Below are 26,127 nucleotides of genomic sequence, written 5' to 3'. Positions count from 1 at the left end.
GAGCCCTGAGTAACGAAATTGACAAGCAGCTGTAAGTAAGCATGCCAAACTCAACATCCAAACAGTATTCTAACGTTAGCTTTGAGATGCTTGATTGCATAACTTAACTAAGTTTAGTCTCCTTAATGTACTATGTTGTGATAAGACCTTAGCAGAGTTAACTTGACTGCAGCAGTTTTGAACAAGCATGGTCATGATGCTAAGCGGATTTAATAGCAATTTAGCCAGCCGTGTTCTATGCAATGCTTCTATGTGGCAACAACAATCCTTCAACAATCGTGAATATTTTGTCTTAAATGCACATGCAGAGGAGGGGCAGCGGGCTCGTTATGAGAGAGAGCAGGCGGGGCAGGGAAAGGCTGCGTGCGTAAAAAGTGCAGCTCAAAGGATTTTGTCTTATCTTTAATTTAAATAGTACAACATAGAACATCAATGTGTGACGGCCGGTTTTGTGGCGCCCCACTACAGATTAGTCAACTATGGGAAACACTGAAGGTGTAAAATTCAAAATATTTGGCAGCACGCGTTTTGGGTCTGACAAATCGACGCGCATATTTTGCGTTGTCCCAGCCCTAGTGTGTGTGTGTGTGCATGAATGCAGGTGTATTTTTGCCTTCTTTATCATCTCCCTGTAACAAAAGTTCAAAAGAATTGTAAAGCTTAATAGGAAAGTGTTGGAGGGGTCATGGTGTATTTTGTTGTGTGTGTGTGCAGCATTCTCTTGGGGTCCTAATGGAGAAGATGTTCAAGGCCAGCCCTCACTTCATCCGCTGCATAAAACCTAACCGAACAAAATCCCCCAACGACTTGGACAGCAACTTCGTCATGGACCAGGTCTGCCCAACAGTTCCTCTTTTGTGTTTTGTGTGTCATTTGAATATGTATGGCTTCAGTGAGTTTCCCATTTACTTCTGTCTGTAAGACTTTGACATATCCTAGGCCCAGTGTCTGATAGCGATGTGATTAGGAAGTTATATATATAGATACTTTACCGGGAATAACTTTGTACTTAGATATATGTGGGCAATAGGCCACAGATATCCTAAGGTAATTGCACTGCCTGCCAGGACAAAGCAGTGAACCACACTGTCTGAAAATGAAACCTTAGAAGCCAAGGCGCCCTCTAGTGTGCATTATTGGAAATTACTTTCCCCATTGAAGTTAAGTTCATGGATGTAAAAGCACAGAGTTAAGTAAGTTTCTCCTATTTTGACATTGTTTCTGCAGCTCCGGTACAACGGCTTGCTAGAAACCATCAGAATACGTCGAGATGGATTTTCTTGGAGACCGACCTTCAAGGAATTTGCAGAGAGGTGAGTGAATGTTTGGTGGGTTGCTTACTCGTCGTAACACATCGTCCTCACACAAGCTTGACACGTGTTATGTGAACAGTGCATTAATGTCCCAGCTCTGAAGTCAAATCAGCATTGTTGAGGAAATGTGAAACTGATTGTGAATTAATGAATGTTCCTCTTTTTTTGTTTTATCAGGTATAGCCTCCTACTGCTCAAAACAGATATACCTCCCAATAGAGAAAGGTATGCTCACCACTCGAACATGCACGCACATGCACGCACCCAAGCACACACACACAAATGGGAACTCGGCCATTAAAATCACAACGGCCCATGACTACAACTTCTGCTTTTAAAACATTCAATGCAGAGCACTGTAGTCACAGTCAAGCTACCTTTTGAGTTTGTCATATTTATCATACTTCACATTGGAAACTGTCATTTTACTGTAAATAGACAGAGGAGAGCAAAATCTTCTACTATGCAGTGCAAAAGCTGAACGCTGTAAGCTTGCTTTGCATTTCTCTCCTGCCTGTCTGCTGATCATGTTTCCACACTCTCCTTTTGATTTCCAGCTGCATGTACATCCTCAACAACACAAGGCTCACTGGCTGGACGTGTGGGTGAGTATGAGATCCAGTATGACACCACCCACCCCACACCCCACCCTGAACAGGTTTAATGCTTTAATTAGCATTACCACTGAATTAGCAGGGTGATGCCTAGTACTGTATATAGTCTCTTACACACAAACACTTTCTGCTATCAAACTGAGAGTGATAAACAAACAAGTCTCGTCGCTGACGTCCTTACCAGCCCTTTCTTTACTTTCTATGAATTATTGATTGTTACGGGTGATTAAAACTCTGTGTGGGTTTTTCTTTTATGTCTCTCATGACAGGTCGTCGCGTTTGTTCTTTAAGTATTGGCACCAAGCAGAGTTGGCTCGTCTTCTTGACAGACTTGGGAGGGCCGCCATTGTCATACAGAAGAGTATGTACGGGTTTGGTATTTACTGGAAGTTGGGAGTGGAGGGGGAAGCTTTGTTTCATACATGCCCGAGGCAACGAAAACATATAAAAGCATGCCAAGCTAATGAATGACTCCAGTGCTGTCTGTCACTTTCATCACTCACTGAATTATATTTTATTTGGCTCACCCACACCTGATTCGCTTCTTATTTTCGCTTTCCAGCCTCAATGCCTCTTAGTGGTTGTTGTGTTTAGGGTTGTTTTTGGCCTCCTATCTGTGAAAGGGATTTGTTATGATGAGTTTGAAGGTTGTTTTATTGCAAGTGCTCTCAAGTTGCCAACAGTTCTCAAGAACTAAACTGAACTTCATTTGCACTGCATTGCATTTTTGAATGAAAGTGAAATGGGAATGTGTGGGCATATGTGAAGTTTTCTGCAGTTGTTCAAACCCATAACACTGGTTCCAGCAGTGACCAGGGATGTATATCTGAGCTGCTGATCTAAATTATTATACATATCCGTGAAGGTCCGTCCACACTGGCAAACGTTAACTAAAACGACAAAAACAAGTTTTAAGTATTGCTGTACTTAAAGCAACACCAAAGAACGGCGGTAGAATATGTTGCATGATTTTATGAAAGTACGATGTATTGCGACATCAGATGCAAGTCAAATTTGTAGTTTCTCATGTCTCATTCCATCGAACTACTGATCCGCTACCTGATCCGGCAAACTTACATAGTGCGGTTATAGCCGATAGAGGGCCGCGAAGCGAATGCAGAAAGTGCTGTTCACCCTGTTACGAGTTTATGAACCACTGAAACGATTTTGGAAACATTACAAAAAACTCTTTGGTGTTGCTTTAAGAATGACAATGTCAGCACTGCATATTATAATGACCGTGACATGAAGAATGATATATTTGGGGATTACCAGAGTAAGATTGTGAGCGATAAAAGTGCTGACAGCCAATCAGAATCCACTCATGACCAGGAGGAGACTTTTGTTGGTCAGTGTGGACTTTCATATTGTTATAGTTACAGTTGTCTTCGTAGTTGTTGTTGTTTTAATTTTGATAACTTTTAATAAAAGTGTGTGTGTGTGTGTGTGCTGTAGACTTCCGTGCGGAGATCTGCAGGAAGAGGTACCTGCAGCTGGTGGAGGAGATGCGGAGACAGATGCAGGCCCAAAGAGAGGAGGAAGAGAGGCTGCAGAGGAAGGAGGAGGAGGAGATGAGGAAACAGCTCCTGCTGGAGGAGGAGAAGAGAAGACAGCAGCTCATAGAACAGGAGAACAAGAGTGAGTTCACCATGCCTTTGTTTCTTATAATCCTAGTAACAGTTTTGTAGCTTACTGTATTCATATGTTTGCATGAGTGTTATTTAGAGATGGTGTGTATTTAGAGAGTAACGTGTGAACGTTGCGTTGACGTTCTGTCTGTTGTATTTTAGGGCCAGTATCTCCGCCCGTTCCACTACCCAGGAAGAAGAAGCCAGAGCCCAGGCCTCGCTCTTTCTTCTCAGGGCCCCAGTCAGCGCACCTGGCCCCTGTGCCTCGCCCACGCAGCAAGCTCTTTGAGGTCAGGACATACTACAAAACCCATCATGCCTTTCAGTTTTCATACCAGACCACTGACCATTATAGTAAAATAACTCTCTCTCTAGCTACATATTTTTGTCATTTTAATATGAATGGAGTAAGAATTTTAAGCAAGTCTGGAATATTGATGCTAATCACCAGTGATACCAGCGATAATGTGTGACTTTTTTGAGTTTTAACTTTCTACTCCGCTCTTCTCTGGTAAGGCGACGCCCTTTGATAACGATCTAGCGGGACCAGCGCACGAAGAACGTGCCAAAGAGAAGCACAAGCAGCGGAGGAACACCATCCGATGGTTCCGTGAGACGCAGGCCGGTAAGGTGGTGCAGAACGGAGAGTTCCCTTGCTGGTTCCACGGCATGATCACGCGCCGGTGAGTCGACCAATCAGAGTACACAGTTTTGGCTCTCAGCTCTTTTTTTTTCTCAAGCCCTCAAGGTACTTATTATAAAGCTGGGAAAGTCAACAGTCTTCTTGCTGTTGGCTTACCTAAATGGTAAACCAAGATCCATCAATCAACTCTATGTTTTAATCATTACAAATTTGTGAGGGGGATTTTCAACTTGTCGTGGCATTCAGCACATTTTAGTTTGACGTTTGAGTCTGTAACACTTGTGTTGTGGTTGATGTCGGACGTCTCTCAAGCAGTGCATTATTTCCTCAGGCAAGCTGAGGACCTCCTCACTGACAAGCCCCTTGGCTGCTTTCTTGTCCGCGTTGGGCAGAGTCGGGAGGGATACACTCTCACATTCAGGTACGGGAGAGTAAGATAAAGGTATATGCAAGACTACACTACTTTAAGTCTGTGCTTGTCATATGAAGTTGCTATAAAAATAGATTTGACTTGACTGGACTTTACTTGACACATCTCATCATTATTTGGCTAAAAATGTGTCAGCCAAATGTAATGTAATATAATTATTACGCTGGTCTTCAGTGTACAGTGCCCATAAATAACGCTTGTAAAGTATTTATGGCTTGTGATCTACAGTATCTATGAGGGTGATTACATGAGACTGTGGAGCTGTCCATCACACATCTGACCTTTTGACGTTTCTTTGGTGTGCAGGGGAGCAAGTCGCTGCCGGCACTACATGATTGAGATGCAGTGCAATGGGAAGTATGTGATCCTGGGGGAGGACCGCGCCCACCCCTCGCTCACGGACCTGGTGCAGCACCACACGCAGGTGGGCATCAAGCCCTTCATGGAGCTCCTCACTGTGCCCTGTGGACAGGTGAGTACAGCCACTCACTCACTCACTCACTCACTCACTCACTCACTCACTCGGTGCTGTTAATGAACTGATAATGCATGGTGCTATGCTAATAGTTCCCAGGTTGAGGGATCAAGTGTCTGATAAGAAACACTACATATACTTGGATGTACTGTAGGGGTCTTAAGGCCCATTCACACCAAGAACGATAACGATAGCTATAAATAAATATTGTTCTCGTTAATATGAATGACGACGTTCACACATAAACTATAACGATAACGACATGAAAAACGATATCATTGGGGATCACTTTCAGAGCGATTTTCAGAACGATAAAAAGCTAATAGCCAGTCAGAACCCATTGAATTTTAACCGTCACATTCATTAACACAAGGAGAGACTTTGTTTATCGTTGTTCAGTGTGAACGCTTTTATCGTTATGGTTATAGTTATCGTTATCGTTCTTGGTGTGAATAGGCCTTTAAAGCTACCTGTAGGTTATATGGATTTATGGGTATGGTTATGGTTCTTGGCATATGGCTTGTCATACAACAATAATAAATCAGAAAACATTATCAGAAAAATTGTTTGAAGTAGTCATATAGTCTACAACCTCAAATCAGAAAAAGTTGGGACGTTGTGTAAATGCGAATATAAACAGAATGTAATAATCTACAAATCTCAAACTCATATTTCGTTGCAAAAAGGACACAGACATCATATCAAATGTTGAAAATGACATTTTCAATGAAATAGTTAAAATGTATGTTAATTTTGAATTTGATACCAGCAACAAACAGCAAAATTAATTTTGGGGTTTCTAAATGACATCTGTGTTAACTGTTTAGCAAAAGGGTATGAAAAATGTGTGAACCCAATGAAAATGTGTGAACACATTCGCAAGAGATGACTTCTGCTGTACAAAGAAAGTGTTCATGAAGACCAAGTGGATCCCAGTTTCAAAGCAGTCAATCAAGAAAAACTGTAAAACCATACCTGTTTATGTAAAGAAAGTCATTGTATGAGCTCAGGAAAACCTCTGATAACCATTGTCTATGAGCACAGTTAGATACTCAATTCAGGTATGCTAGTGTAAACTTTACCATGCAACAGCCAAAATTGTAATTAGACAATACATGATACAGAAATACCACCGTCTTATCTGGACCTGAGTTTGTTTAACATGCACTGAGGTAACGTGGAAAAGGGTCCTGTGGTTAGACCAATCAAAAATTTGCAATTTGGACTCATCTGGGCTAAAGAGGAGAGGGCCTATCCAAGTATCCAACCTACCCAACTTGTGTTAGTGCTCAGTTCTAAACCCAACATCTATGACTGTGTGGAGGTGCAATAGTTCATACAGCATGGGTATGTTGCACTTCTAGCCAGGCACAATCAATTCTGAATGATGTATACAGGTTTTGACCAACATATACTGCCATCCAGGCAATGTATATTTCTGGGAATATTTCAGGAAAACAATGGCAAAATTAATTGCAATGCACATATTTAAACAGTATTTCTCCATAGAGGAAGAGTCCAGGTGCTAAAATGGCCTGTCTGCAGTCCAGAAATTAGGTGCATCATGGAATGAAAAACATGATTAAGAATACCAATTACTGTTGAGCAACTGAAATATTGTATTGGGCAGGAATTCAACAAAATGTCATTCTCAAAACTCTAGAAACTGGTCTTCTCAGTTCCTAAACAGAATTTTGTTAAATGAAGAAGTGAAGCGGCACAATGGTAATCATGCTCCCATCCCAACTTTTATGAAACATGTTGCTGGCATCACATTCAAAATGAACATATTTTCCTTGAAATAGTCAACATTTTCATTTTCAACATTTAATATGTTGTCCATGTCCTTTTTGCTGCTAAATATGGCTTTACGAGACTTGCATATTATCACATTCTGTTTTTATTTGCATCTTCCACAACGTCCCAACTTTTTCTGATTTGGGGTTGTACATTTAGTAGTGAGAATGGTAATCATTTTACAGAATGTTTACAATAGCAATCTGTCAAAATAACAACAATCATAAACACATACAAACCATGACTCTGCAACGAGACCAAGGAGAATGGGTGTTGTTAATACCCCCCTTAAAGTTTTCTCCACTTTGTCCTATAAAAAATGTGAGTCCTCATACCAACAAAAAAAACTTGTGTGTTTCTATTGTGGTGTTTTTATGTGTTTATGTAAGTGCGCGTGTTTGAGCATGTATGCAGTAGTATGTAGTATGTGTAAGCTTGAGGTGGAATAGAGATCGTTGTGTGTCTGAGTGTTTGTATGTTTTGTGTATCAGTCATGTGACCAGCAGCCAGACTACGAGGAGCTGGAGTACATGTTGCCATCCCCTCCCGAGCATGCTCACCGCGGGCCGGACCCTGTGGCGCAGGAGCTGCAGGGCCTCTTCATGCCCCCGGACCAGACCTCCGGAGCGCTCCATCCCAACAAACCCCCCGTGCTGCGGAGGATATCAGACCACCGGAGGCAGCTGGATGCCCTGTCCAACCAGCAACAGGCCAACCCGAAAGACAAAGCCAGACCGCGGCTGTACCCCTCCATAAGGCTGGCCATGAGGGAGATTCAGCAGTTACAACAGGTGTGTGAAACATCATTCTCTGTCATGTCTGTTCTTTCAACATGGGTGTTAACGTTTGTTATAGGTTGTAGCAATTGCTCTTGGCTAATTTTGCTATGATGTATATCGATTGTATTGAAAAATCTCTCACCTCCCAATACACCATCATCAGAAATATTTGTAAGTTAAGACATGTACAGAAACAGTCCTCACTTTGTGTTTTACTAGTTTACTTTCTACTTTAACTTTCACCAATAACTGTTGTTTAACAATGTCACATGTTGGTATTTCTGAATTCATATGAAGGAATGTGTACATACAGTTTTGCTCAAATCTCAGATATTCTACTCAGTCTGCTGGTATGTGCTTTTAGCTCCCTATACCAAGCATACAAGTACCGTATTTTCCGGACTATAAGTGACACTTTTTTTCATAGTTTGTCTGGTCCTGCGACTTATAGTCAGGTGCAACTTGTATATGAAAATATATAATTGAACATGTTTTTAAATGTTAATTTATATTAATTGACATGAACACTACATGAAACATTACCGTCTACAGTCGCAAGAAAGCACAAGTTCTGTGCACTTTCGATCAGAGATGCCTGAAACACGTGCATACCTAAATCCTCATATTATGGCCGGGATTCTATTTATAGCCGGGCCTCAGATACCGACAAATAAAGGCCAGTAATAATTTTATTTTGATTTAACTTAAAAGAGCTCTTCTTAATATTTTATATTGTTGGTTGGTTTGATATTGTTGCCAATGAAAAGTCATTGTCCTACACCATGAGTCTCCAACACGTCGCTCTCAAGCTACCAGTCGCTCCCCCCTTCTGAGCTTGGGAGAGGCTGAGGCAGTAACCTAGCCTGGGTGCCATTCCGAACTTAGTCCCGCCCACAACATTTGAGGTCGGGAAGTTCGGTCTGGCATTGCTCCATTGTGGAGCAAGTATGCTTGCCCTAGATCGGGCGGACCATTCAAATTGGGCTTTACGATGATAGACCAGGCGCTGTTGCTCACCTGTCCATCACGTCATCTGAGCACACTTAGATTAGGTTTATGTTTGAAACAAAAACGCTGTGGCTAGAAGGATACATGGCTTTTGAGACCCCATATGGAAAATGCATATTATTTAATGAGGTTTTATCACTGAAAACGATTATTTCTGAAAACTTTGGCCAAAGTTAACTCATTGAGTGCCAAAAACATAATATTACGTTTTTCTTTCCCATGCGTTGAGTGCCAAAAATGTAATATTATGTTTTTAGCTTTTTTTAAAAAAAATTACGAAACTAGACGCTCTTAACACACCTTATATGTGATTTTGGGAACTCTGTGATTAATGGAAATGAAATATATGACGATCGAAAACTCATGAAAACGCACAATTTGGACATTTTATCATAACTCGGTTGCCGCTTTGGGTCGAATCAGTGACGCATGCACGTCAGATCAAAACCAGGCCATTTTCGTGGGTCTATCACTAGGTGGCAGTCTCGCCAGGTCTCGCTGATCACTTCCCGGAAAGTTTACACAAGTAAGTAACAGGCAACACTTCATATTTCATGAAAGACGTTATATCTCCATTTCTAGAAAAAAAAACAGCGATTTTGATGAAAACTAGCCACTGTTTAGCTTGGGATTTCTCAGGAACAGAGGCGTGTAGAAATACACAGTTTGCACCCACCGAGAGCTCACCTTTTAAACGAGCCATTGTATGTGTTCATAGCTATAACACAGAATATGCTGTGGCTGTACAAAAATCATCAACAATGGTCTAGATTGCTGGCACTCTAGGACAAAGCTCCCAAAAACAGCTTGGCATTCAATGAGTTAAGAAGTGGGAAAACTGGTGGTTTCACTTTCATCAAGGGAAAACGGCGCTGTTGCATTGCGACATGTTCCCTCGTTCATTTGAAATCTCTGATTGACCACCTGTTCGAGGGATTTTGCGACAGCCTTTCCCAGCTGTTTAACATGTTTGTAGCATATCAGTGTTCAACAGAATTATTTTTAAAAACGGAGGGGATATAGGCTATCAGTTTTTTCCTAACAGCCTACCCTACTACCTATCTCTTAGATTTCGCTAATGACTGTTGTAGCCTAGGCTAGGAGTTATTTACGGCACTAACTTTTACAAAAGACCAGAAAAAAATGTTAAGGCATTTGTGGAGAAGAAGGATGGTTTGTGTGTTTTCTTCCTACACCTCACGGTAAGCTATTTTGTTGTTTGATTGGTTAGGTCTATCCAATTGAGTGCAGAGGCATTCCCCCCCTGTATCGGTTGAAACACGCCCCATAATTACGTCCCAATGGAGCAGTATCAGACTCATATTCTGACTAGAATTGAGTATGACTGCGTCAGGCTAGCAGTAACCTCCATTTAAACACAATTGTTGCTGCCAGGCATCAGCCTACGAATTTTATAAAAAAGTAAATCATGCATAATTTAAAAAAAAAAAAAAAAACTCATTCAGGCCGCTTCATTATTAGATTAACATTATCAGATACTGCTGTAAAATGTGTGCGGGAATTTCTCGCATTATGATGGCTAGAGTTGCGGGGCTTTTATTATTATGTGCAATACTTAATAACTTATGCGCAATATCCGCAATCCCACGCTGAATTTTAGGCCCTGGTTTTAAATGCGCATCTTTTTTTTCTCTCGCTCTCTCGGAGGTGGCCTGCCGAGCATTTGCTCTGCTGCCAGCTTGTGCCAATATATCGTCCAAAATGCTTGATTGCATTGCATTCTCCACATTTTTAGCTACATTTTCATGTACCACATCAGCGTTTTTGTTCAGTGAATCTTTTGTAAATTGCTTTACAGTTAGCGTCGGGCCCTTGTTGACAGCTTTCGGCTTGCCTCATCAGCTTGCCACTATTCACTCCTTTGTCTTGATTAACATTCTCGGTAGAATTCTCAATATTTTTGGCCTCTATGTGTCCAGCTAGATAGTCTGTCTGTTCTTGGTCTTGGATTTTGTGAAATAAATTTCTAAATATCACCTGCTTGCTGCAGCTTCGGTCTGCTCGTCCTTTTAAAACAGCATCTTTTTCTCTCGTGAGCATTTAATCTGCTGTTGGCTTGTCTCTCCACATCACCCATAATGCTTGATTGCATTGCATTCTCCACATTTTTAGCTAAATTGTCATGTACCACATCAGCATTTTTGTTCAGTGAATCTTTTGTAAATTGCTTTACAATTATCGTTGGGCCTATAACCCTACTCTTAAGGCCTATTCACACCAAGAACGGTAACGGTAACGATAACTATAACCATAACCATAACGATAAAAGCGTTCACACTGAACAACGATAAACAAAGTCTCTCCTTGTGTTAATGAATGTGACTGTTAAAATTCAATGGGTTCTGATTGGCTATTAACTTTTTATCGTTCTGAAAATTGCTCTGAAAGTGATCCCAACGATATCATTCTTCATGTTGTTATTGTTAGTTTATGTGTGAACGTCGTCATTCACATTAACGAGAACCTCAGCTTCGGTCACGTCCTTTTAAAACCATTTAATCTGCTGCCAGCTTGTGACTCCACATCGCCCAAAATGCTTGATTGCATTGTATTCTCCACATTTTAGCTAAATTTTGGTGTACCACATCAGCCTTTTATTTCAGTGAATCTTTAGACTAAATTGCTTTACAATTACCTTCAGCCCTCCTCTTGGCTGCCTTTACTTCTTCATCTTCATTAACATTAATCTTTTTGGCCTGAATAGTACAGTTACATAGTCTCTGTCTGTTTTTGATTTTGGATTTTGTGAAATACATTTCTAAATAAATGCGACTTATAGTCTGGTGCGACTTATATATGTTTTTTCCCTGGTTTTGGAGTATTTTTTAACTGACGTCCGGAAGTCCGGAAAATACGGTACCTCATTCATGCCAGCAGTTAGACTTTTATGACCCAACCTATTGTTTTGAAACAAAGTCCATAGTCAGGGACTTCAGAGTCAGTTGCATGAGAGCTTTCTTTCTGTTTATTTTATCCTGTTCAAACCCATTCAGAAGGGCCTCTGACATCTGGGCAAAGTGCCCATCACCACATCATTATTATTATCATCTTGTCTGTCATGATGGGCGTTTCTATTAAGTCTACTAACTGCAGTTAAAAATCTTCCTGTAAAATTAACTGGTTTGTTTTTCTTCTTCTTTCAGCAATTCTCTGACAGTGCTGAACAGACGGGAGTAGCTCCAGGCTATCTCTGGGCACCCGGGAAGAGGACAGGTGTGTTCTACTTGGGAGGTTTTGCAAACATGATTTTAAAAATGCCCCCATAGTGTAGCACTGTACTCTCCGGAGTTCTCCTTTACGGCTTGCCCAAGGCAACATTTGTAAAATGCAGGCATACATTTAAGTATTATTTATGCGCTTTATGACCTCAACATAATTTTTGGAGTTGATGGTGCCATGGTGACTTTGTTGAACTCCATATACTAGGCGTGTTTAGGTGTCATAGCTCTTGTCGAGGTCCTTGTGTAGTTAACGGGGCAGCCGTTCCCACTGGTCAGGGCTTCGGGCTTGGAACCGGAGGGTTGCCAGTTCGATCCCCGACCAGTGGGAACGGCTGAAGTGCCCTTGAGCAAGGCACCTAACCTCTCACTGCTCCCCCGAAGCCCTGTAGCAAGGCAGCTCACTGCTCCAGGTTAGTGTGTGCTTCACCTCACTGTGTGTTCACTGTGTGCTCTGTGTGTTCACTAATTCACGGATGGCTTAAATGCAGAGACCAAATTCCTTGTGTACACAGGTATACTTGCCCTAGAAACCTGATTTACATTTACATTTAAACATGTTAGCTAACTCCCCCAAAAGGGAATCTAAGACACAAGGCATGTTTGTCCTCTCAATGCCTGTGTGACTAGTAGATTACCATGTAATTTGGAGGATTATTGGCTGGTTGATTGGTATTGGTGCCCGCAAAGTCCATTCCTTCACAGTATTAAAGAAAGCGGTCATAAAAGTATATGTAAACCTTCTTTAATAACTGTGATTCTTATCCTCAAGCTTTTAGAGTAATACTAAGGAAAAATAGTTATTTTCTCTTGTTCTTGATACCAGGCTTTAGCGTGCCTTTGCATGCTCATTGTGGTGCTGGTATTAAATGTGGCTTTTTAATGAAAGACTATGAAGACTGTAGAAGGATTGATCTAAATAAGATGTCCATCAAACACTTCTCAGGTCTTTGAAGACATCTCCCTCTGTTCCCTGTAGTCTGATATCAAACACTTACTAAGCTACCCATCCCATTATGCTGTGTTTGCATAGCTGCTGAAACACTGAATTTCCCCTTGGGAATGAATAAAGTATATTTATCTTTCTTTCTATCTATCTGTCTCTAATTCAGAAAATCAATGGGACAAGGCGACAGCCAGGGCAGTGTTATGTCCAGTGTTTCCCATACATTGACTTATTAGTGGTGGCCCACCATAATATCAACACTGACCACCACACAATGATTTTCCAGGTTGTACTAAATTGTGCTTAAATCTGGTTAGCATCATAACCACGCTGTGCTAATTTGTTAAAAACTGTTGTATTCAAGTTAATTCTGCAAACCTACCACCACAAATGGAATTCAATTTTGTGGGAAACACTGATGTCACATATCACATTGACTCTGTGGCCTCCTTTCTTTAAAGCAAAGAGGCCCGGGCGAGTTGTCAACCCTGGATCTATATTGTCAAGTGACATTGGTCGGGTCAAGACATCATGTTCTCCAGCAATACAGTCAGGAGGAACAGGATATGGAGTCTTTAGATTATTATGAATATTTGACTGACACCCAAAAGTAGGCTAATGTTGCGGGGGGATCAGGAGGAGCCATATATGGTGTAGGTTGGTTCTGGGTTTTTCTAACCAAGGCCATCAGTCGTTGATGTGCTTCTGTGCTGCAGATGTCCTTTCCCCCCAAAGTTGCCACTAACCATCTGGGGTTTATTTCCCATTTTGTCTGATATCTATAGAAAAATGGGAAATTGTGGGTGTGGGTAAATGATGGAAGAGCTCGCTCAGCCACGTGTGTGTGTGTGCGTGTGTTCGCTTAACACCATATGGAGCGGTCACTCACCTGGTGGCTTATATAGGGGACTAATATGTCCAATATTTTTTATTCTACAGATTCCTAGCATTCAAAGAAAAGGGACCGAACAGAACAACACTTCCTCGGCTGCTGCTGAACCGAACTGGACAAAGTTGTGTGTTTGAGACACACTTTAAGAACAAATTGTGAAGAGAACTTTTAATAGTGCTTGAAAGACTTTATTATTATTGTTTGAGTGTTTTGTTCATGTGTATTTCATGTGTTTATTTAGTATATTTAAATGTAAATTATGATTTTCTAATGCACTGAAATAAATACTTCAGTTTTTAAACATTGGTCATCTTTGCATGCATGGTTAAGAAGTCTAAATGTGACAGACAGTAAGTAAAAGATTCACTTTTGAGGTCAGAAGAAAATCATGTTATTTCTTCACACACATTCCACAAGATATTTTCTAAGATATTGCAACATAACCTACTTGATGACTGAAAGCTACCTTGGGGCGTGCCATCTCCATGCAAATATAAGCAGTTCCCTCTGAGGGTGTCTGATCAGACTTGTGCTTTGTGCTTCTCATCATCTCGGTTTCCTCAAGAACTATCCCAATGGATTTCAGGGCTCTTGTTCTGATCCTTTTTCTCTCCTTGCCCACCATAGGTAAGACACACAGACTTGTTTCTTCTTTAGACTCTTGTAGAAGTTAAATTGACTTCATTCCATTGTATCTTTGTTATTCATTATGATCTCAGTTGGTTGTAGAATTAGTATTTGACTTTCATTAGCCATATTCTGGGCAGCCGTGGCCCACTGGTTAGCACTCTGGACTTGTAACCGGAGGGTTGCCAGTTCGAGCCCAGACCAGTGGGCCGCGGCTGAAGTGCCCTTGAGCAAGGCACCTAACCCCTCACTGCTCCCCGAGCGCCGCCGTTGTAGCAGGCAGCTCACTGGGTTTAGCTCAGCCGGGATTAGTGTGTGCTTCACCTCACTGTGTGTACACTGTGTGCTGTTTGTGTTTCACTAATTCACCGATTGGGTTAAATGCAGAGACCAAATTTCCCTCACGGGGTCAAAAAAGTATATATACTTATACTACATACTATTCTCTATAGTAATATTAATGTGAAATGAGACTTTATATTTGATAGATAGTCAGGTGGAGTTAATTTTAGGATTACACTGATATCATGACTTTTTCTTAAGTGGCCATCCCAAAATGCTGTGTGAAAACTCCAATTGTGCCAATCAACATTCTGATGATGGTAAACAAATATGATGTCCAGAGCAGCTACGGTATCTGTGACATTGATGCCGTCAAGTGAGTGCTTTACAGTCATGAGCCATCCATAGGCTATACACCAATGTGTGAAAATATGTTAGGGTGCAAAACATGCATGTAAACGGCATTCATCTCACCAGATTGCATGTGAACGGGAAGAGGTACTGTGCTCACCCAAAAGTCATAAAGATCCTAGAACTGCTCGAGAAACGGCGACAGCGGCGACAGGCACGTGCCAGTTGGACGGGTATTTGAGGATGATGCCATCCACGGAGTCGTCTTCCTTCTGTTTATTCTTTTTTTTATTTGTGCCATATGCTTTACAAATATACACATGAGCTTAATTTAGGAGAGGGGTTTATTGAGAGAGGAGATATGCTCATATATATTTAACTCAGTTGTTTAGGCCTACTGTGAATAAACTGGTTTGGGTTTGGGAGCTGATTGGGTATCACATTCTCATATTTTCCTCTGCTAGAAATGTTAAGGTTGATCATTTTGTCTCAAGGCAATTTACATGTTTATGGAGATATTATTTTTTACTGTTTTACTGTGTTTTCACCATTCATATCCAACTTCATTAATTCCATCCATGAATGTGTGTACTGTAATTGATGCAAATAAACTATACAACTGGAGCTAAGGAATACATGTTGTGGCATTAATAGCGTCTCCTTGGCTCTATAATTAAGTTTGAGGGTCGACTTACAGTACCCTATTGTCAAATAAATCAAGGCACAGTTAGCAAAAGACCATCTACCTGTACAGATTCCTGTGACGGGTCTTGTGAGGGGATATGGACATGCTATGAAAGTCTTGGGAGACATACAGGCTTACCCTATGTCAAAGACAGATTTGAAGCTATGTCTACTTCATAGGTACCTGAAAATAAGAGAGCGTAGGCTTACTTCCGAATTAGTGTCAAATCCAGCATAGACGGTAAAAGAAAATCCAGGGACTTTGTCGACTCCACTCCGGTAGAAGGCAGACCTCACCCGAAAAAAGCTGGACGACCTACCAATGACAAAGTTGGAAGAAGAAGTATTGTGAATGACGGAAAAGACATGGCAGCGGCCGGGAGGTTAGTGGTGCAGGTAAACAATGTACAACTAGCCTATGTTTAGAGATGATTCGTCTTGTATAAACCTACAGCCTTGCGTTGTAGCCCTATATGATTAGTCTCCGTTTTTTTCCTGTTGGTTTGGGATAATCATGTTAGACTGGTGTATGCGTGTAAGTAGGCCTACTGATCTAGCCAAGTTTAAAAGGACCTCATTTGATTTCAGGCAGTGCGCCCTCACGCCCCAATGATAAAGTTCCCTAATCGTCGGGGTATACCGAGCCCAAATGGTGAGCAATTTCACGAACCTTTGTAGCGTGTTGTAATAAGACAGTTACTATCTGTGTTTTGATGCGAGTAATTGCTGTGTTCACAGTGGAAGAGGTACTGCAGAGTACAGGTATTAGCATGGCATCGAGTTCATTCATGAATTCATCGGCCAAATCAGCTCCTACCCAAATCAGCTACATTCAGCGTCCGTCTGGTCCACCTGACAGCGTCGCCACCATCCGAGAACTGCCAATGAAGTACCGCAGACGAGTGCTGGCCGTGGAGGAAATGGATTACATACAGGTCAGTTAGATAACTGTGCGTGTATGGCGTAATTCACACCAAATGTTGTCTGCAAGTTCTATAACCCTATCCTCCATGGATAGCCTAAATCCTTATTAGGCTACTTCACTCAAAATGTTAGATCAGTGTTGCTGGAAGCACAAGAGAAATGTACCTAAACGTTTCCCTTTTCATTTCAGCGTGGAGGGCCCGAGTGACATTTGACCTTTGAACCTAACATGTCGTTGTGGAAATGTGTCAACAGAATGCTGGCGTCCAAAGATAGAATATTTTTATGCACGTTGACCGTTTAAAAAAAATACTAACAGTTTGATCATATGCTGGAGGGAATTTAAAGTAATGTTGCCTTTGCCATAAGCACAGTGTACATAATATTATATTCATTAGATAGATTAATTGACCAATATTAAACATTTGAAAATGCATCTGTTTATGTTGTGGCCTACAGTCAAATATTCAAATATCTAATTTCCAAGAAAATGCAAGTGCTTTTTGCAATTTTCATGTGAATGTGTCCCAAGTTTATATGTCATCCTACGTGGTTATGAATATGTCCAATAAATTCTAAATTGTCAAATGCAGAACTGTACAGAATGGTGGCATTCTATTTTTTGATATGTTCATTCTACTGTGTCATCTTTGGCATATGATTTTCTCTTCAGGTGAGAGGACACCTATAGGTAGTATTGTATGTTTGCTTAATCCTATAAGGTTAAGGGGAAATGCGGAACATCAAACCCCATTCACAATATTTATACAGTATTTATTAAGTTCACACAGAACATATTGGCAAATAATTGAATGAAGTTATCAATCTATTAAAATAAAGTATTTCAATAAATATACAATACAATGTCTAGCTTGAGACAATAAACAAAGACCAAAAATCTCTATCAATCAAATTTGTGCACAAATTAGACTTTTTTTTTTTTTTTTTTTTATCAAAACACAACAGCCCCTAATTTTCCTAACACTGGGAAGAAACAAAAGCATTCAAGATATATAAACGTTCCATTTGCAAACCATGATACTCTTCTTAGCAAACCATGCACTAGTGAACATTCAATGGTTGTGTAATGCCAGTCGTTCATTTAAGAGAAAATCACCCAATTGCATTTTTAATTAAAATTTGTAATTTTTCACAAACCCAAATTTAGAATTGACAACCGATGAAAGCTTACTTTGTATTCTTTTCACTTGAAGTATTGCAACTTGCTGCCAAAGTAATTCTATTTAAAATGGCAAGGCTACAAAGAGCCAAACAACCGTCTGAATGCAACTTTACAGGCAAAACCAAAACTGTCACTTGCTTAACTTTGATGCATAATACTCAGTCACTATATGGAGGTCACATTTCAAGGTCAATCATGTCCACACAGAAACCTACATAGGCGTAAGGCTTGCACATGGCTAAAAAAACACAACACAATTAAGATGGTTCTCTGAAGCCGTGAGAATGGTGTTTTGGGGTAGTTGGATAGCAATTCTGCATCTGCCACAATTACAGACTAGCACTGCGATGGCTACACGACGCAGCAAACTGTCATTGCCTGGTTTGGACACAATAGCAAAAGAGGTTATCACAGTGGAATCAGCTCATTTATCATTTGTAAATAGAAGGCAATACTGTCATGAGTTCAGTGAATAGTTTGTGCTTCACTAATAGCATCAGTTCAATAAAATTGAGAAGTATAAGTATACTTATAGAATTAGAATTCTCTGAAAATTCTCCATCATATGAATGATATTCACATTGAATGTACTCTAAAATTAAAAAAAGGTTGCTATGATGGCTCTATCATGACTAAGAGAGTGGTCATGTCATGCTTGTCAGCCTAGTGCCCAAAAAATTATTAATTCATAACAATCTTTAATTACCAACCCGTGACACACGTAGCATAGCACTTTGTATTGGTCTGGGGAAGGTGGTGAAAAACGTGAAAAATCTTTTACTGGTCGAGATGATTGTCAGCAGATGTGCAGATAAACAAAGCATAACTGTTGTTACACCATTGTGGGTAAAATGTTTTCGCATAGTTGTGGATTCCAATTACCAGGAAGATGTCTTTGCCTGACTACTTGAGGTCATGGGGCCTGAAACTTCCAATTTCATGGGGGGGAAAAACAAATCTGTTCCACTACAGTAAAACACTGAGTACATCAAACATCAAAGGTGATACATTATCCCTTAGTTACACCAATTTCGTTGCAAAAGGTCTAAATGTGTTCTAAACCTTAGGGAAGTCTGTCTAGAGGTGAGGCACAGATTTGAGCACCATGTGGCTGGATGAAAACTCAAGGGCTTCAAAATCCCACCAAAGAGATCCATAACTGTTTGTCAAACATAAAATGAAGCTAACATCTTTACCACCAACTGCATGTTCAGCCGATATATCATGCTCCACTTGTTTGTCTGACTTTCAATTCTTTGATTTCCCATCACAAGTGGTGCTGTGTGCGGCGTCAGCTTGGAATGTTTATGTCTGTGCTATTATTTGCACTTCAGGTTCGAATTCTCACTAACACAGGCTAATCCTGTGCACGATATGAATTAGCTATGAAACTTTTGTTGCACTCCCATGATCCAGTATAGTGTTATTCCACTCAGTACTGGCATTTGCGATAGTTTGTGGTCGGTGATCATTTGGATGACTAAGCTAAATAATGTAAAGAAGGTCAATTCCTTCATCTCTCTACCTGGTATGGGTTTCAGGACTACTTGTGCAGGACAACTTGTGCAGTACTTAAGAAGAGATAGACATTTTTTTTAATGTTGGCTCAGTAACGCAACCTCAGGTCAGTCGTTTACTGGTGTTAAAGTCTCATTTCAGGTTCAGTCCAGGCTGCTACATAAGGGTCCCTCTTCAGTCCTCCAGAGCTTGGAGGAAGTCGCCGATGGTCTCCACCACGTAATCCGGCACAAAGTCCTTCTTCTCTGAAGCATCGCTGTCCCTATACTGCTGGGCCTCCTCCATCGTGGAGACCCCGGTGAGGGTCAGCATAGTGTCCAGTCCACAGTTGGCCCCAAAGAGAATATCAGTCTCCAGCCGGTCGCCAATCATGAGCGACCGCGCCGGGTCCAGGTCAAATTGGCTGGCGATGCACTCGAACATGAAGCGGCTGGGCTTTCCAATGACCGTGGCCTTGCGGCTGCTGGCTGTCTCCAGGGCTGCTGTGAGGCTCCCTGAACCTAGTGGTGCGTGGGTATAAGCAATCCGATTACAACCCACATGCCACCATTACAGCATCTTACACATGACAGTACACAGTCCATTAGGCTATGGGTTCAGTTCACTGGTGTATGTATCATTTTCCTTAGGGATGTAAAACTTTGTACCTACAGAATGTATCCATTCAACACTATATACAGTAGATCTAAAAGTCTATGTATGCTATTTTTTCAAAGAAGCAATGGCACCCTTATAAATAAACAATGAACAACCAATGCAAAGGCCTACCCAAGTGGTTGAATGTAACCTATTGTATGACTGCCTATGTCTGTTCATCTCTCTGGATGGTGCTGGTGTGTTGGGGTTAACAGACTGAACAGATCTTTATTGTTGTACCATACACAGCAAACACACAACACATGCCAAATGTTACTGTACTTGGGCACAGTGAGTTACTGAGTAGCGAACCCAATTTTATCATGGTTCAATAAAGATAACCCTGATTTCTACATGTCTTCATAATTCCCTTTATTGTTTACTTAAAGATTAAACTCAAATTCAACATTGTTATATATCTAACAGCTAATGACCTTTGTACAGAATGTACACTACTATCATATATGTACAGAATGGACACTAATCATGTCAGACGCACCTGGTGTGATTCTGCCCCCGCGGAGTGGATGCCAAGGGTCAGGGTCGGTGGCCAGAAAGAGGCAGTCGCTATTCTTCAGGTAGCAGCAGGCTTTAGCCAGTTTCATGAAAGTAAACCGTTCGTCGTATCCAACGAGGACTGCTTTTACGTCTGGCTCTAGGGGAAAGTTGTAGATGCTGACATCAGGGCCGTCACTGACATCCTCCACGATGGGGACCCCGGCGTCTTGGAGCTCTTTCTGCACTCCGTGACAACCGATGACAAACACCTTGCCTTGGACCTTAGCTACATCTCTCAAGTAAGCTGCAGAGCAGTACGCAGAGCTAAATATCTCCTCCTCAACGACATCAGTGAAGCCCAGTCTGGAAAACTTCTGTACGTAGTTCTCCCTCGGCCTGGTGCAATTATTGGTGACAAAAAATACGCGTTTGCCCTGTTGCTTAAGCAGAGTCACCACCTCTGGCGCTCCGGCTACGACTGTTTCACCGTTCCAAATCACCCCATCGCAATCAAACAGGACGTTGTGCTTTGAATCGAGAATATCTCTGATTTGAGCTCCGCGAATTTTCTTACATCCCCGAGTACCCACCTTTCCAGCCATTCTGGTTGATGTGTTCAGCGGCAAGCTGATGCGTGGCCCTATGGTTGCAAGCGATGTTCTTCACAGTCGCGGAGAAGAGAACCAATCTTTTTCTAGTCGATTTGAATTCAAAGCCAAAATCTCTTTTGATAATGCGGATAGCTTGCAGCGCACAGTAAACGTTAAGAGCAGAATGACACACTAAAGTCCCATCTCCTGCAGCACATTCTTGGGGCGGAGATCAATACCTCAACTGACAAGCAGGCAATGCGCCTCGTTTATTGGCACGCAGCTCTTCAAGACCCACCTTTTCCTGTGTGCCATCCAGTTGGTTTATCATAAAAGCAGAGTAGGGGCCGCCTTTTCCTATATATCATCCAATTACAAATGAGCAATCCTTGACAACCCGGATTGATAAACCTTTGCAATATTTTAGTTACAAAACTGTTTTTAGTGCGAGCTTCATGTAACAAAAAAAACCCTGCCGTTAACAAATGCCTGTGGCGACACTGGCCACGACGTCCATATGCTGGCCTTAACCGGCAGACCTTTAGGCAGTTCATTTTTAAGGAATGGTCATTTTTTAACTGCATCAAGTGCACGGTTGCATTTCTTGTGAATAAAAATAACGTATTTTTTCTGCATTGTTGTACATTCTGAAACATGTCAATTACCCCTACCTCTATGAGCTGTTGCCTTGACCTTTGTGCATTGACAAACTGTTTCCCATGGATGGCGGTATTGTTTCTTGAGCCACTCGTTCTTTCAATATGAAATCCTATGTCTATGGTTGGTTCACCTCTGAGTGAAAGATGTCGGCGCACTGTCTCTGTATAGCCTTATGATATGATTAGAGCTGCACTTAAAACGATAGGAGTCAAATGGAAATCTTACCGTCACCGATTTGTGCCGTGGATAGCCGTAAATCTTAAGAAGAATGAAAGGTAGGCCTATGCCAACAACCACGCCTGTAGGCTACCTGTAAAAAAGCACCTAATGCTACCCAAAGTTTTCTGGTGTGAGGATTGCTTAACTTAACATTGGTTTAAATTGGTCAATTTATCACGCCACATTTTTATATGCCACTGTCCTATCTTATCATGCGCTGTTTTCCCTAGAACTTTGCGCCAGGTGACTGCACGCTCAGAGGACAAGACCGTTCCAGACGGGGAGGTGTCCGCAAGCCTCGTGAATTTATTCACTGCGCTGGTGAAAAATGACAAGACCAAACAGGAGGTCCTCAGTCTGCTCCATACCTCAGTACAGTCAGTCTATTCACAAAACACTTCTAAAACCCAAACAGAACCAGTTCGGGTGATGCTAGATATGCTAGGATTCTGTATCGAACGGGGACCGAGCTCACTGACGCTAGCAGGTACAGGCGTGTTTGTGACCGAGGGATCGGTGCCCAAAGGAGCCACAGTAGCCATGTACCCAGGTATACGTTAGTGTAAGGAGTCACCTGAAGAGTATAAATTGTGTTGTCCCAATGTCCCCTCTCTGTCTGTAAATAAGCACACAAATAAATGGATAGCCTACATGTGGACATGGACACAATGAATACTTTCTATTTAACATTCAGTATTCAATTATAGGCTATTAATTGAAATCAAGCTTACAGTTTTTGCCTAGCCTATTGCTTACACACTTTTTGCAGAATTTGGCTCATTATGTCAAAACTCTACACACAGCCAAGTAAAACATAGGCCTAGCACTTGGAGATAAACAACTCACATTTATGCCAAAACCTATTGGATCCTTTCTAAAAATGTAATTATTGCAACAAAACCATACACACATGCATCATTTCAATTGCTCTTTCAAATCAACAACACACTGATGTGTTTTATATAAAGCACTGCAGTCTTTGCGTCTCAGTTTGTGTTGTAATTTTCTCAGACTTAAAACTTAAAAGTAGAATGTAGCATTTCTGCAGTAATCAATTGACATTTTTTGCAACAAAAGTTTTTGTTTTTCCAAAAAACAGACATTCTTACAGAAATAAAGAAAAATAGAATCACACTTATCAAAGTGAATGTACTCTAAACAAAAATTAACAACAAAACAATAGTAAAAATAAAAGAAAAACAATTACTGGAGAAAGTGTTATTAGAAAAAAAAAATTCATTGGCCCACTGAAAATAATTATTCGATAGGTTTTAGAAATGGGGAGTAAAAAGGCAAATACAGAACTGTACACGGTTACTCAATGTAAAAGTACACACTTGAACAGGTACACAATAACTTACCTGAAGTCTATTTGTAGTGCTAAGTCTCAGACTGATTAGCGTTCAGTTTTCTCTGTAAGTGTTTTCAGGTATGTGTGTGGGTTTTACCAATTACCAGATGTGCTTGTATTTTGAATAGAAGTGTTTTCCCAATGATAACAGGAGATTTCACTTTTGAACAAAATGTCTAATGTAAGACATTGTGTGTAGTGTTTCGCAATAAGTGTGTTGCAGAATTGCAAACAATGTCCAAAGCAGAAACTATGTTTAATCTATGGTTACACAGTTAGGTATTGAGGCTATGATCTAAGCCAGTGATTCTCAAAGTGTGGGACGGGCCCCACTAGTGGGGAATAGAGACATGACAGGTGGGGCGCCACAAGCAGGAGGAAATGTGTCTTTTGTGCCTGTCTTTATTCATGCCTTTATTTTTTTACAAGGAAGATCATAGCATACATACCACACATACACATAGGCATCATAAACAGGCCTACATATAAATTAAAGGACCATCGGATCCAGGGGACTAAGACGGAAATGTAACGTGAAACCAAAATGTGACAATAATATTTTAATGTTACCATTTCGCTGGGTGATTGGGTCAGGTGGGGCTTGAAAATTCCCAACATCCAAAAGTGGGGAATGACGGGAAAAGTTTGAGAACCACTGGTCTAAGCGTTCATTTTTAGTGTGTAAGCAATGGCCAAAAACTGTAAGTTGAAGAGATGTTATTATTTGCATAGGCATAGAAATACCATGTAAAACATATATGAAATATTGGGGTCTTGTCATTTTGAATCAATGGAATTTGAATTCCATTTGCTGGTTAGATACTTTTAACAGACTGAACCTGTTCTAAGGGAGAGGGCAAAAGGAAAGAATTTGAAACATCTCACTGAATTAGGTTACTTTGCATTAAAATGTCCTTCATCTCTTTTGGCTTGACAGGAACAGTTTATCAGGTATACGAGCCCATTCTTATACAGTCTGTCGCCAACCCTTTTGTATTCAGATGCATAGATGGAGTTTTGATTGATGGTAATGACAAGGGAATCTCCAAGATTGTCTACAGGTAGGCTTCATTTAAGGCACTCTAAAGCCTGAACCACATCAGAGTATAGGACACTGTTACCTTTCTCTGTTGCTCTTTGAGCAAAAGGCAATCATAGGCCACCTACCCAAATTACAACCTTAAAGGGAAACCAGGCAAGTCTGATGCTTTTTCTCTACGAAGCTCCCCCTAGTGCCTGTACGTGTCGATACGCGTGCGAGCCCTCGCTCGGTCTGAAGCTCTTTTCCTTTTCTTTGTATCTTCCGTCAAGAGTTTTCACTGCTTCTTTGTCGGCTCTGCCATTATACACACGTTTGCAATAATCGCTAGCGTTTCGTTAGCCTACCTCTTTGCTGGGGATGCAGGATGTAAACTGATCCTGTTCTCGCGATGTCTGAGACTGAAGGTCGGCGGGTAGGATACACCGAACTTGCAAGCGGGATATTCTTCCTGCAGGCAGTAGGGGCGGGCGAGAGAGCCTTCATTCACCCTGTAATGAGTCATTTAACCATATACCAAATTACGAAAATGATTAATTAACACAAAAACGTTGCCTGGTGTCCCTTTAAAATCTTCCTGTAGGCTTACTAAGCTAACAAGTCTTTGGGTACTTTAGATTTTTCATTTTGAGAAACATGCTAGGAAGAGCCCAACTGTCAAACACTTTGACAAAGGTGATCTGCTCCTTAGGTCTTGCAGTGGACGTGATCGAATGGGTCCACTAGCTCTGAGCGATGTCTCCTGGTTGACAGACAGCCCAGAGAACCCACTGGCATTGGGGCAGTACGTCAATAACTGTTCCAACGGCAAGTCATTTCTTCTTCATTCATCAGTATTGTTCTGTGACTGGAGACAGGGTTCTGTAATAGTTTTTTTTGTTGTTTCTATTGGAGGCACTTTTAAGGCAATATTTTAAGTCTTTTTGTTTATGTGACTCTCAAGGAAAAAAACTTTAGGCAGATGGTTCATCATGGGATATAGATAAAGAAGTCTTCACAAAAAACAGCTGTTATCTGGTCAGAAATTATACCCAATACTGTTTTCATGTCCTCAAGAAAAGGCAGCCAATGTATGTTATCAAGAATTTGACGTGCCAGAAGACTTCCCTCTAGAACTGCATCAGTATCTGCCTAATGTGAACTACAGCCACGACACCAAAAGGTCTGACTGCAATTGAAACAGACATTTATTCACTGCATTCTGCCATGACTCTTCTGTGTGTGTGTGTGTGTGTGTGTGTTCAGTAACCAGTGCTCTCCTTGTTTCTTCTCAGACCCCTGAGGTGTGTGGTCCTTGTGTCCCTAAGAGACATCCACTGTGGAGAAGAGCTGTTTTCCAACTACTACACCATAGTGCATTAAGTCAGTCTGACACAATCTGTCATGTTTTCCTTACAGTTTATTAGACAAAACCTTTTTCTACTTAAAGAACTGAGACCAAGATAGAACTGGCAATCTATCTATTTATTTTTTGTTTTAGTTTAGTTTAAGTGAGACAATATCCAGAGCTTTATTTGGGACTGTACACCAGTTGTTTAGGAACAACAGAAAATACAAAAACATGTGGAAAACAGAACCTATGCACAAATATTAATTAAAGCCTTTTGAATATTTTTGATATTACTTGCTGCAGTTTGATTGTCTGTTTAAAGGTATACTATGCAGGTTAAGGGATTTTTGGCGACTGTAGAGCTCCCTCTAGAGTCACAATATATTTATATTTTACTCTGCTGTTGTAAATAGCAAACTTAACTTATTCTTACACTTATGAAAATGCTTTAGTTGTGGAGGTGAAAGTTTT

At 41.0% G+C, this 26,127-nt stretch overlaps 5 protein-coding genes across 5 annotated transcripts in view; 4 read left to right on the top strand and 1 right to left on the bottom strand.

Annotated features, from left to right (window-relative positions):
- Positions 1-14,065, top strand: part of LOC125288117 (myosin-IIIb) — a 35,126-nt gene extending 21,061 nt beyond the window's left edge. The window contains exons 18-30 of the mRNA XM_048234220.1: positions 715-834; positions 1,228-1,313; positions 1,491-1,538; positions 1,871-1,918; positions 2,197-2,288; positions 3,383-3,565; positions 3,718-3,845; positions 4,072-4,238; positions 4,530-4,619; positions 4,935-5,100; positions 7,392-7,691; positions 11,852-11,921; positions 13,812-14,065. Of these exons, the coding sequence (XP_048090177.1) occupies positions 715-834; positions 1,228-1,313; positions 1,491-1,538; positions 1,871-1,918; positions 2,197-2,288; positions 3,383-3,565; positions 3,718-3,845; positions 4,072-4,238; positions 4,530-4,619; positions 4,935-5,100; positions 7,392-7,691; positions 11,852-11,921; positions 13,812-13,819 (1,506 nt within the window). The 3' untranslated portion in view covers positions 13,820-14,065. The remainder of the gene's footprint in view (positions 1-714; positions 835-1,227; positions 1,314-1,490; positions 1,539-1,870; positions 1,919-2,196; positions 2,289-3,382; positions 3,566-3,717; positions 3,846-4,071; positions 4,239-4,529; positions 4,620-4,934; positions 5,101-7,391; positions 7,692-11,851; positions 11,922-13,811) is intronic.
- Positions 14,066-14,163: 98 nt separating this feature from the next.
- Positions 14,164-15,648, top strand: ccl27b (chemokine (C-C motif) ligand 27b). Its single transcript, XM_048234229.1, has 3 exons — positions 14,164-14,391; positions 14,935-15,049; positions 15,151-15,648. The coding sequence occupies exons 1-3, from the start codon at positions 14,340-14,342 to the stop codon at positions 15,263-15,265; spliced, it is 282 nt and encodes a 93-aa protein (XP_048090186.1). The 5' UTR covers positions 14,164-14,339; the 3' UTR covers positions 15,266-15,648.
- A 364-nt stretch (positions 15,649-16,012) lies between these two features.
- Positions 16,013-17,232, top strand: LOC125288121 (alpha-ketoglutarate dehydrogenase component 4-like). Its single transcript, XM_048234228.1, has 4 exons — positions 16,013-16,104; positions 16,297-16,360; positions 16,447-16,643; positions 16,823-17,232. Exons 1-4 carry the CDS (start codon positions 16,075-16,077, stop codon positions 16,838-16,840), a joined length of 309 nt encoding a protein of 102 aa, XP_048090185.1. The 5' UTR covers positions 16,013-16,074; the 3' UTR covers positions 16,841-17,232.
- Positions 17,233-17,410: 178 nt separating this feature from the next.
- Positions 17,411-21,563, bottom strand: LOC125288119 (pyridoxal (pyridoxine, vitamin B6) phosphatase). The gene is made up of 2 exons (XM_048234226.1): positions 20,469-21,563; positions 17,411-19,833 (listed from the first exon to the last, which is right to left on the bottom strand). The coding sequence occupies exons 1-2, from the start codon at positions 21,067-21,069 to the stop codon at positions 19,508-19,510; spliced, it is 927 nt and encodes a 308-aa protein (XP_048090183.1). The 5' UTR covers positions 21,070-21,563; the 3' UTR covers positions 17,411-19,507.
- A 201-nt stretch (positions 21,564-21,764) lies between these two features.
- Positions 21,765-25,949, top strand: setd9 (SET domain containing 9). The gene is made up of 6 exons (XM_048234227.1): positions 21,765-21,992; positions 22,167-22,486; positions 24,225-24,348; positions 25,018-25,133; positions 25,383-25,488; positions 25,601-25,949. The coding sequence occupies exons 1-6, from the start codon at positions 21,895-21,897 to the stop codon at positions 25,686-25,688; spliced, it is 852 nt and encodes a 283-aa protein (XP_048090184.1). The 5' UTR covers positions 21,765-21,894; the 3' UTR covers positions 25,689-25,949.
- Positions 25,950-26,127: the final 178 nt, after the last annotated feature.

The sequence above is a fragment of the Alosa alosa genome, chromosome 23 (genome assembly GCF_017589495.1).
Source record: "Alosa alosa isolate M-15738 ecotype Scorff River chromosome 23, AALO_Geno_1.1, whole genome shotgun sequence".
In the NCBI taxonomy this organism is placed as follows: domain Eukaryota; kingdom Metazoa; phylum Chordata; class Actinopteri; order Clupeiformes; family Clupeidae; genus Alosa; species Alosa alosa.
The sequence above is the reverse complement of the archived record's forward strand: the minus strand, read 5'-3'. Positions and strand labels throughout refer to the sequence as shown.

Coding starts and splice junctions, on each gene's coding strand:
- ccl27b (XM_048234229.1), top strand. CDS start 14,340: ATGGATTTCAGGGCTCTTGTTCTGATCCTTTTTCTCTCCTTGCCCACC. Junction 14,392..14,934: donor TCTCTCCTTGCCCACCATAG/GTAAGACACACA, acceptor CTTTTTCTTAAG/TGGCCATCCCAAAATGCTGT. Junction 15,050..15,150: donor TGTGACATTGATGCCGTCAA/GTGAGTGCTTTA, acceptor TCATCTCACCAG/ATTGCATGTGAACGGGAAGA.
- LOC125288121 (XM_048234228.1), top strand. CDS start 16,075: ATGGCAGCGGCCGGGAGGTTAGTGGTGCAG. Junction 16,105..16,296: donor CCGGGAGGTTAGTGGTGCAG/GTAAACAATGTA, acceptor ATTTGATTTCAG/GCAGTGCGCCCTCACGCCCC. Junction 16,361..16,446: donor GGGTATACCGAGCCCAAATG/GTGAGCAATTTC, acceptor CTGTGTTCACAG/TGGAAGAGGTACTGCAGAGT.
- LOC125288119 (XM_048234226.1), bottom strand. CDS start 21,069: ATGGCTGGAAAGGTGGGTACTCGGGGATGTAAGAAAATTCGCGGAGCT. Junction 19,834..20,468: donor CGGGGGCAGAATCACACCAG/GTGCGTCTGACA, acceptor ACGCACCACTAG/GTTCAGGGAGCCTCACAGCA.
- setd9 (XM_048234227.1), top strand. CDS start 21,895: ATGATTAGAGCTGCACTTAAAACGATAGGAGTCAAATGGAAATCTTAC. Junction 24,349..25,017: donor ATCTCCAAGATTGTCTACAG/GTAGGCTTCATT, acceptor TCTGCTCCTTAG/GTCTTGCAGTGGACGTGATC. Junction 25,134..25,382: donor CGTCAATAACTGTTCCAACG/GCAAGTCATTTC, acceptor CATGTCCTCAAG/AAAAGGCAGCCAATGTATGT.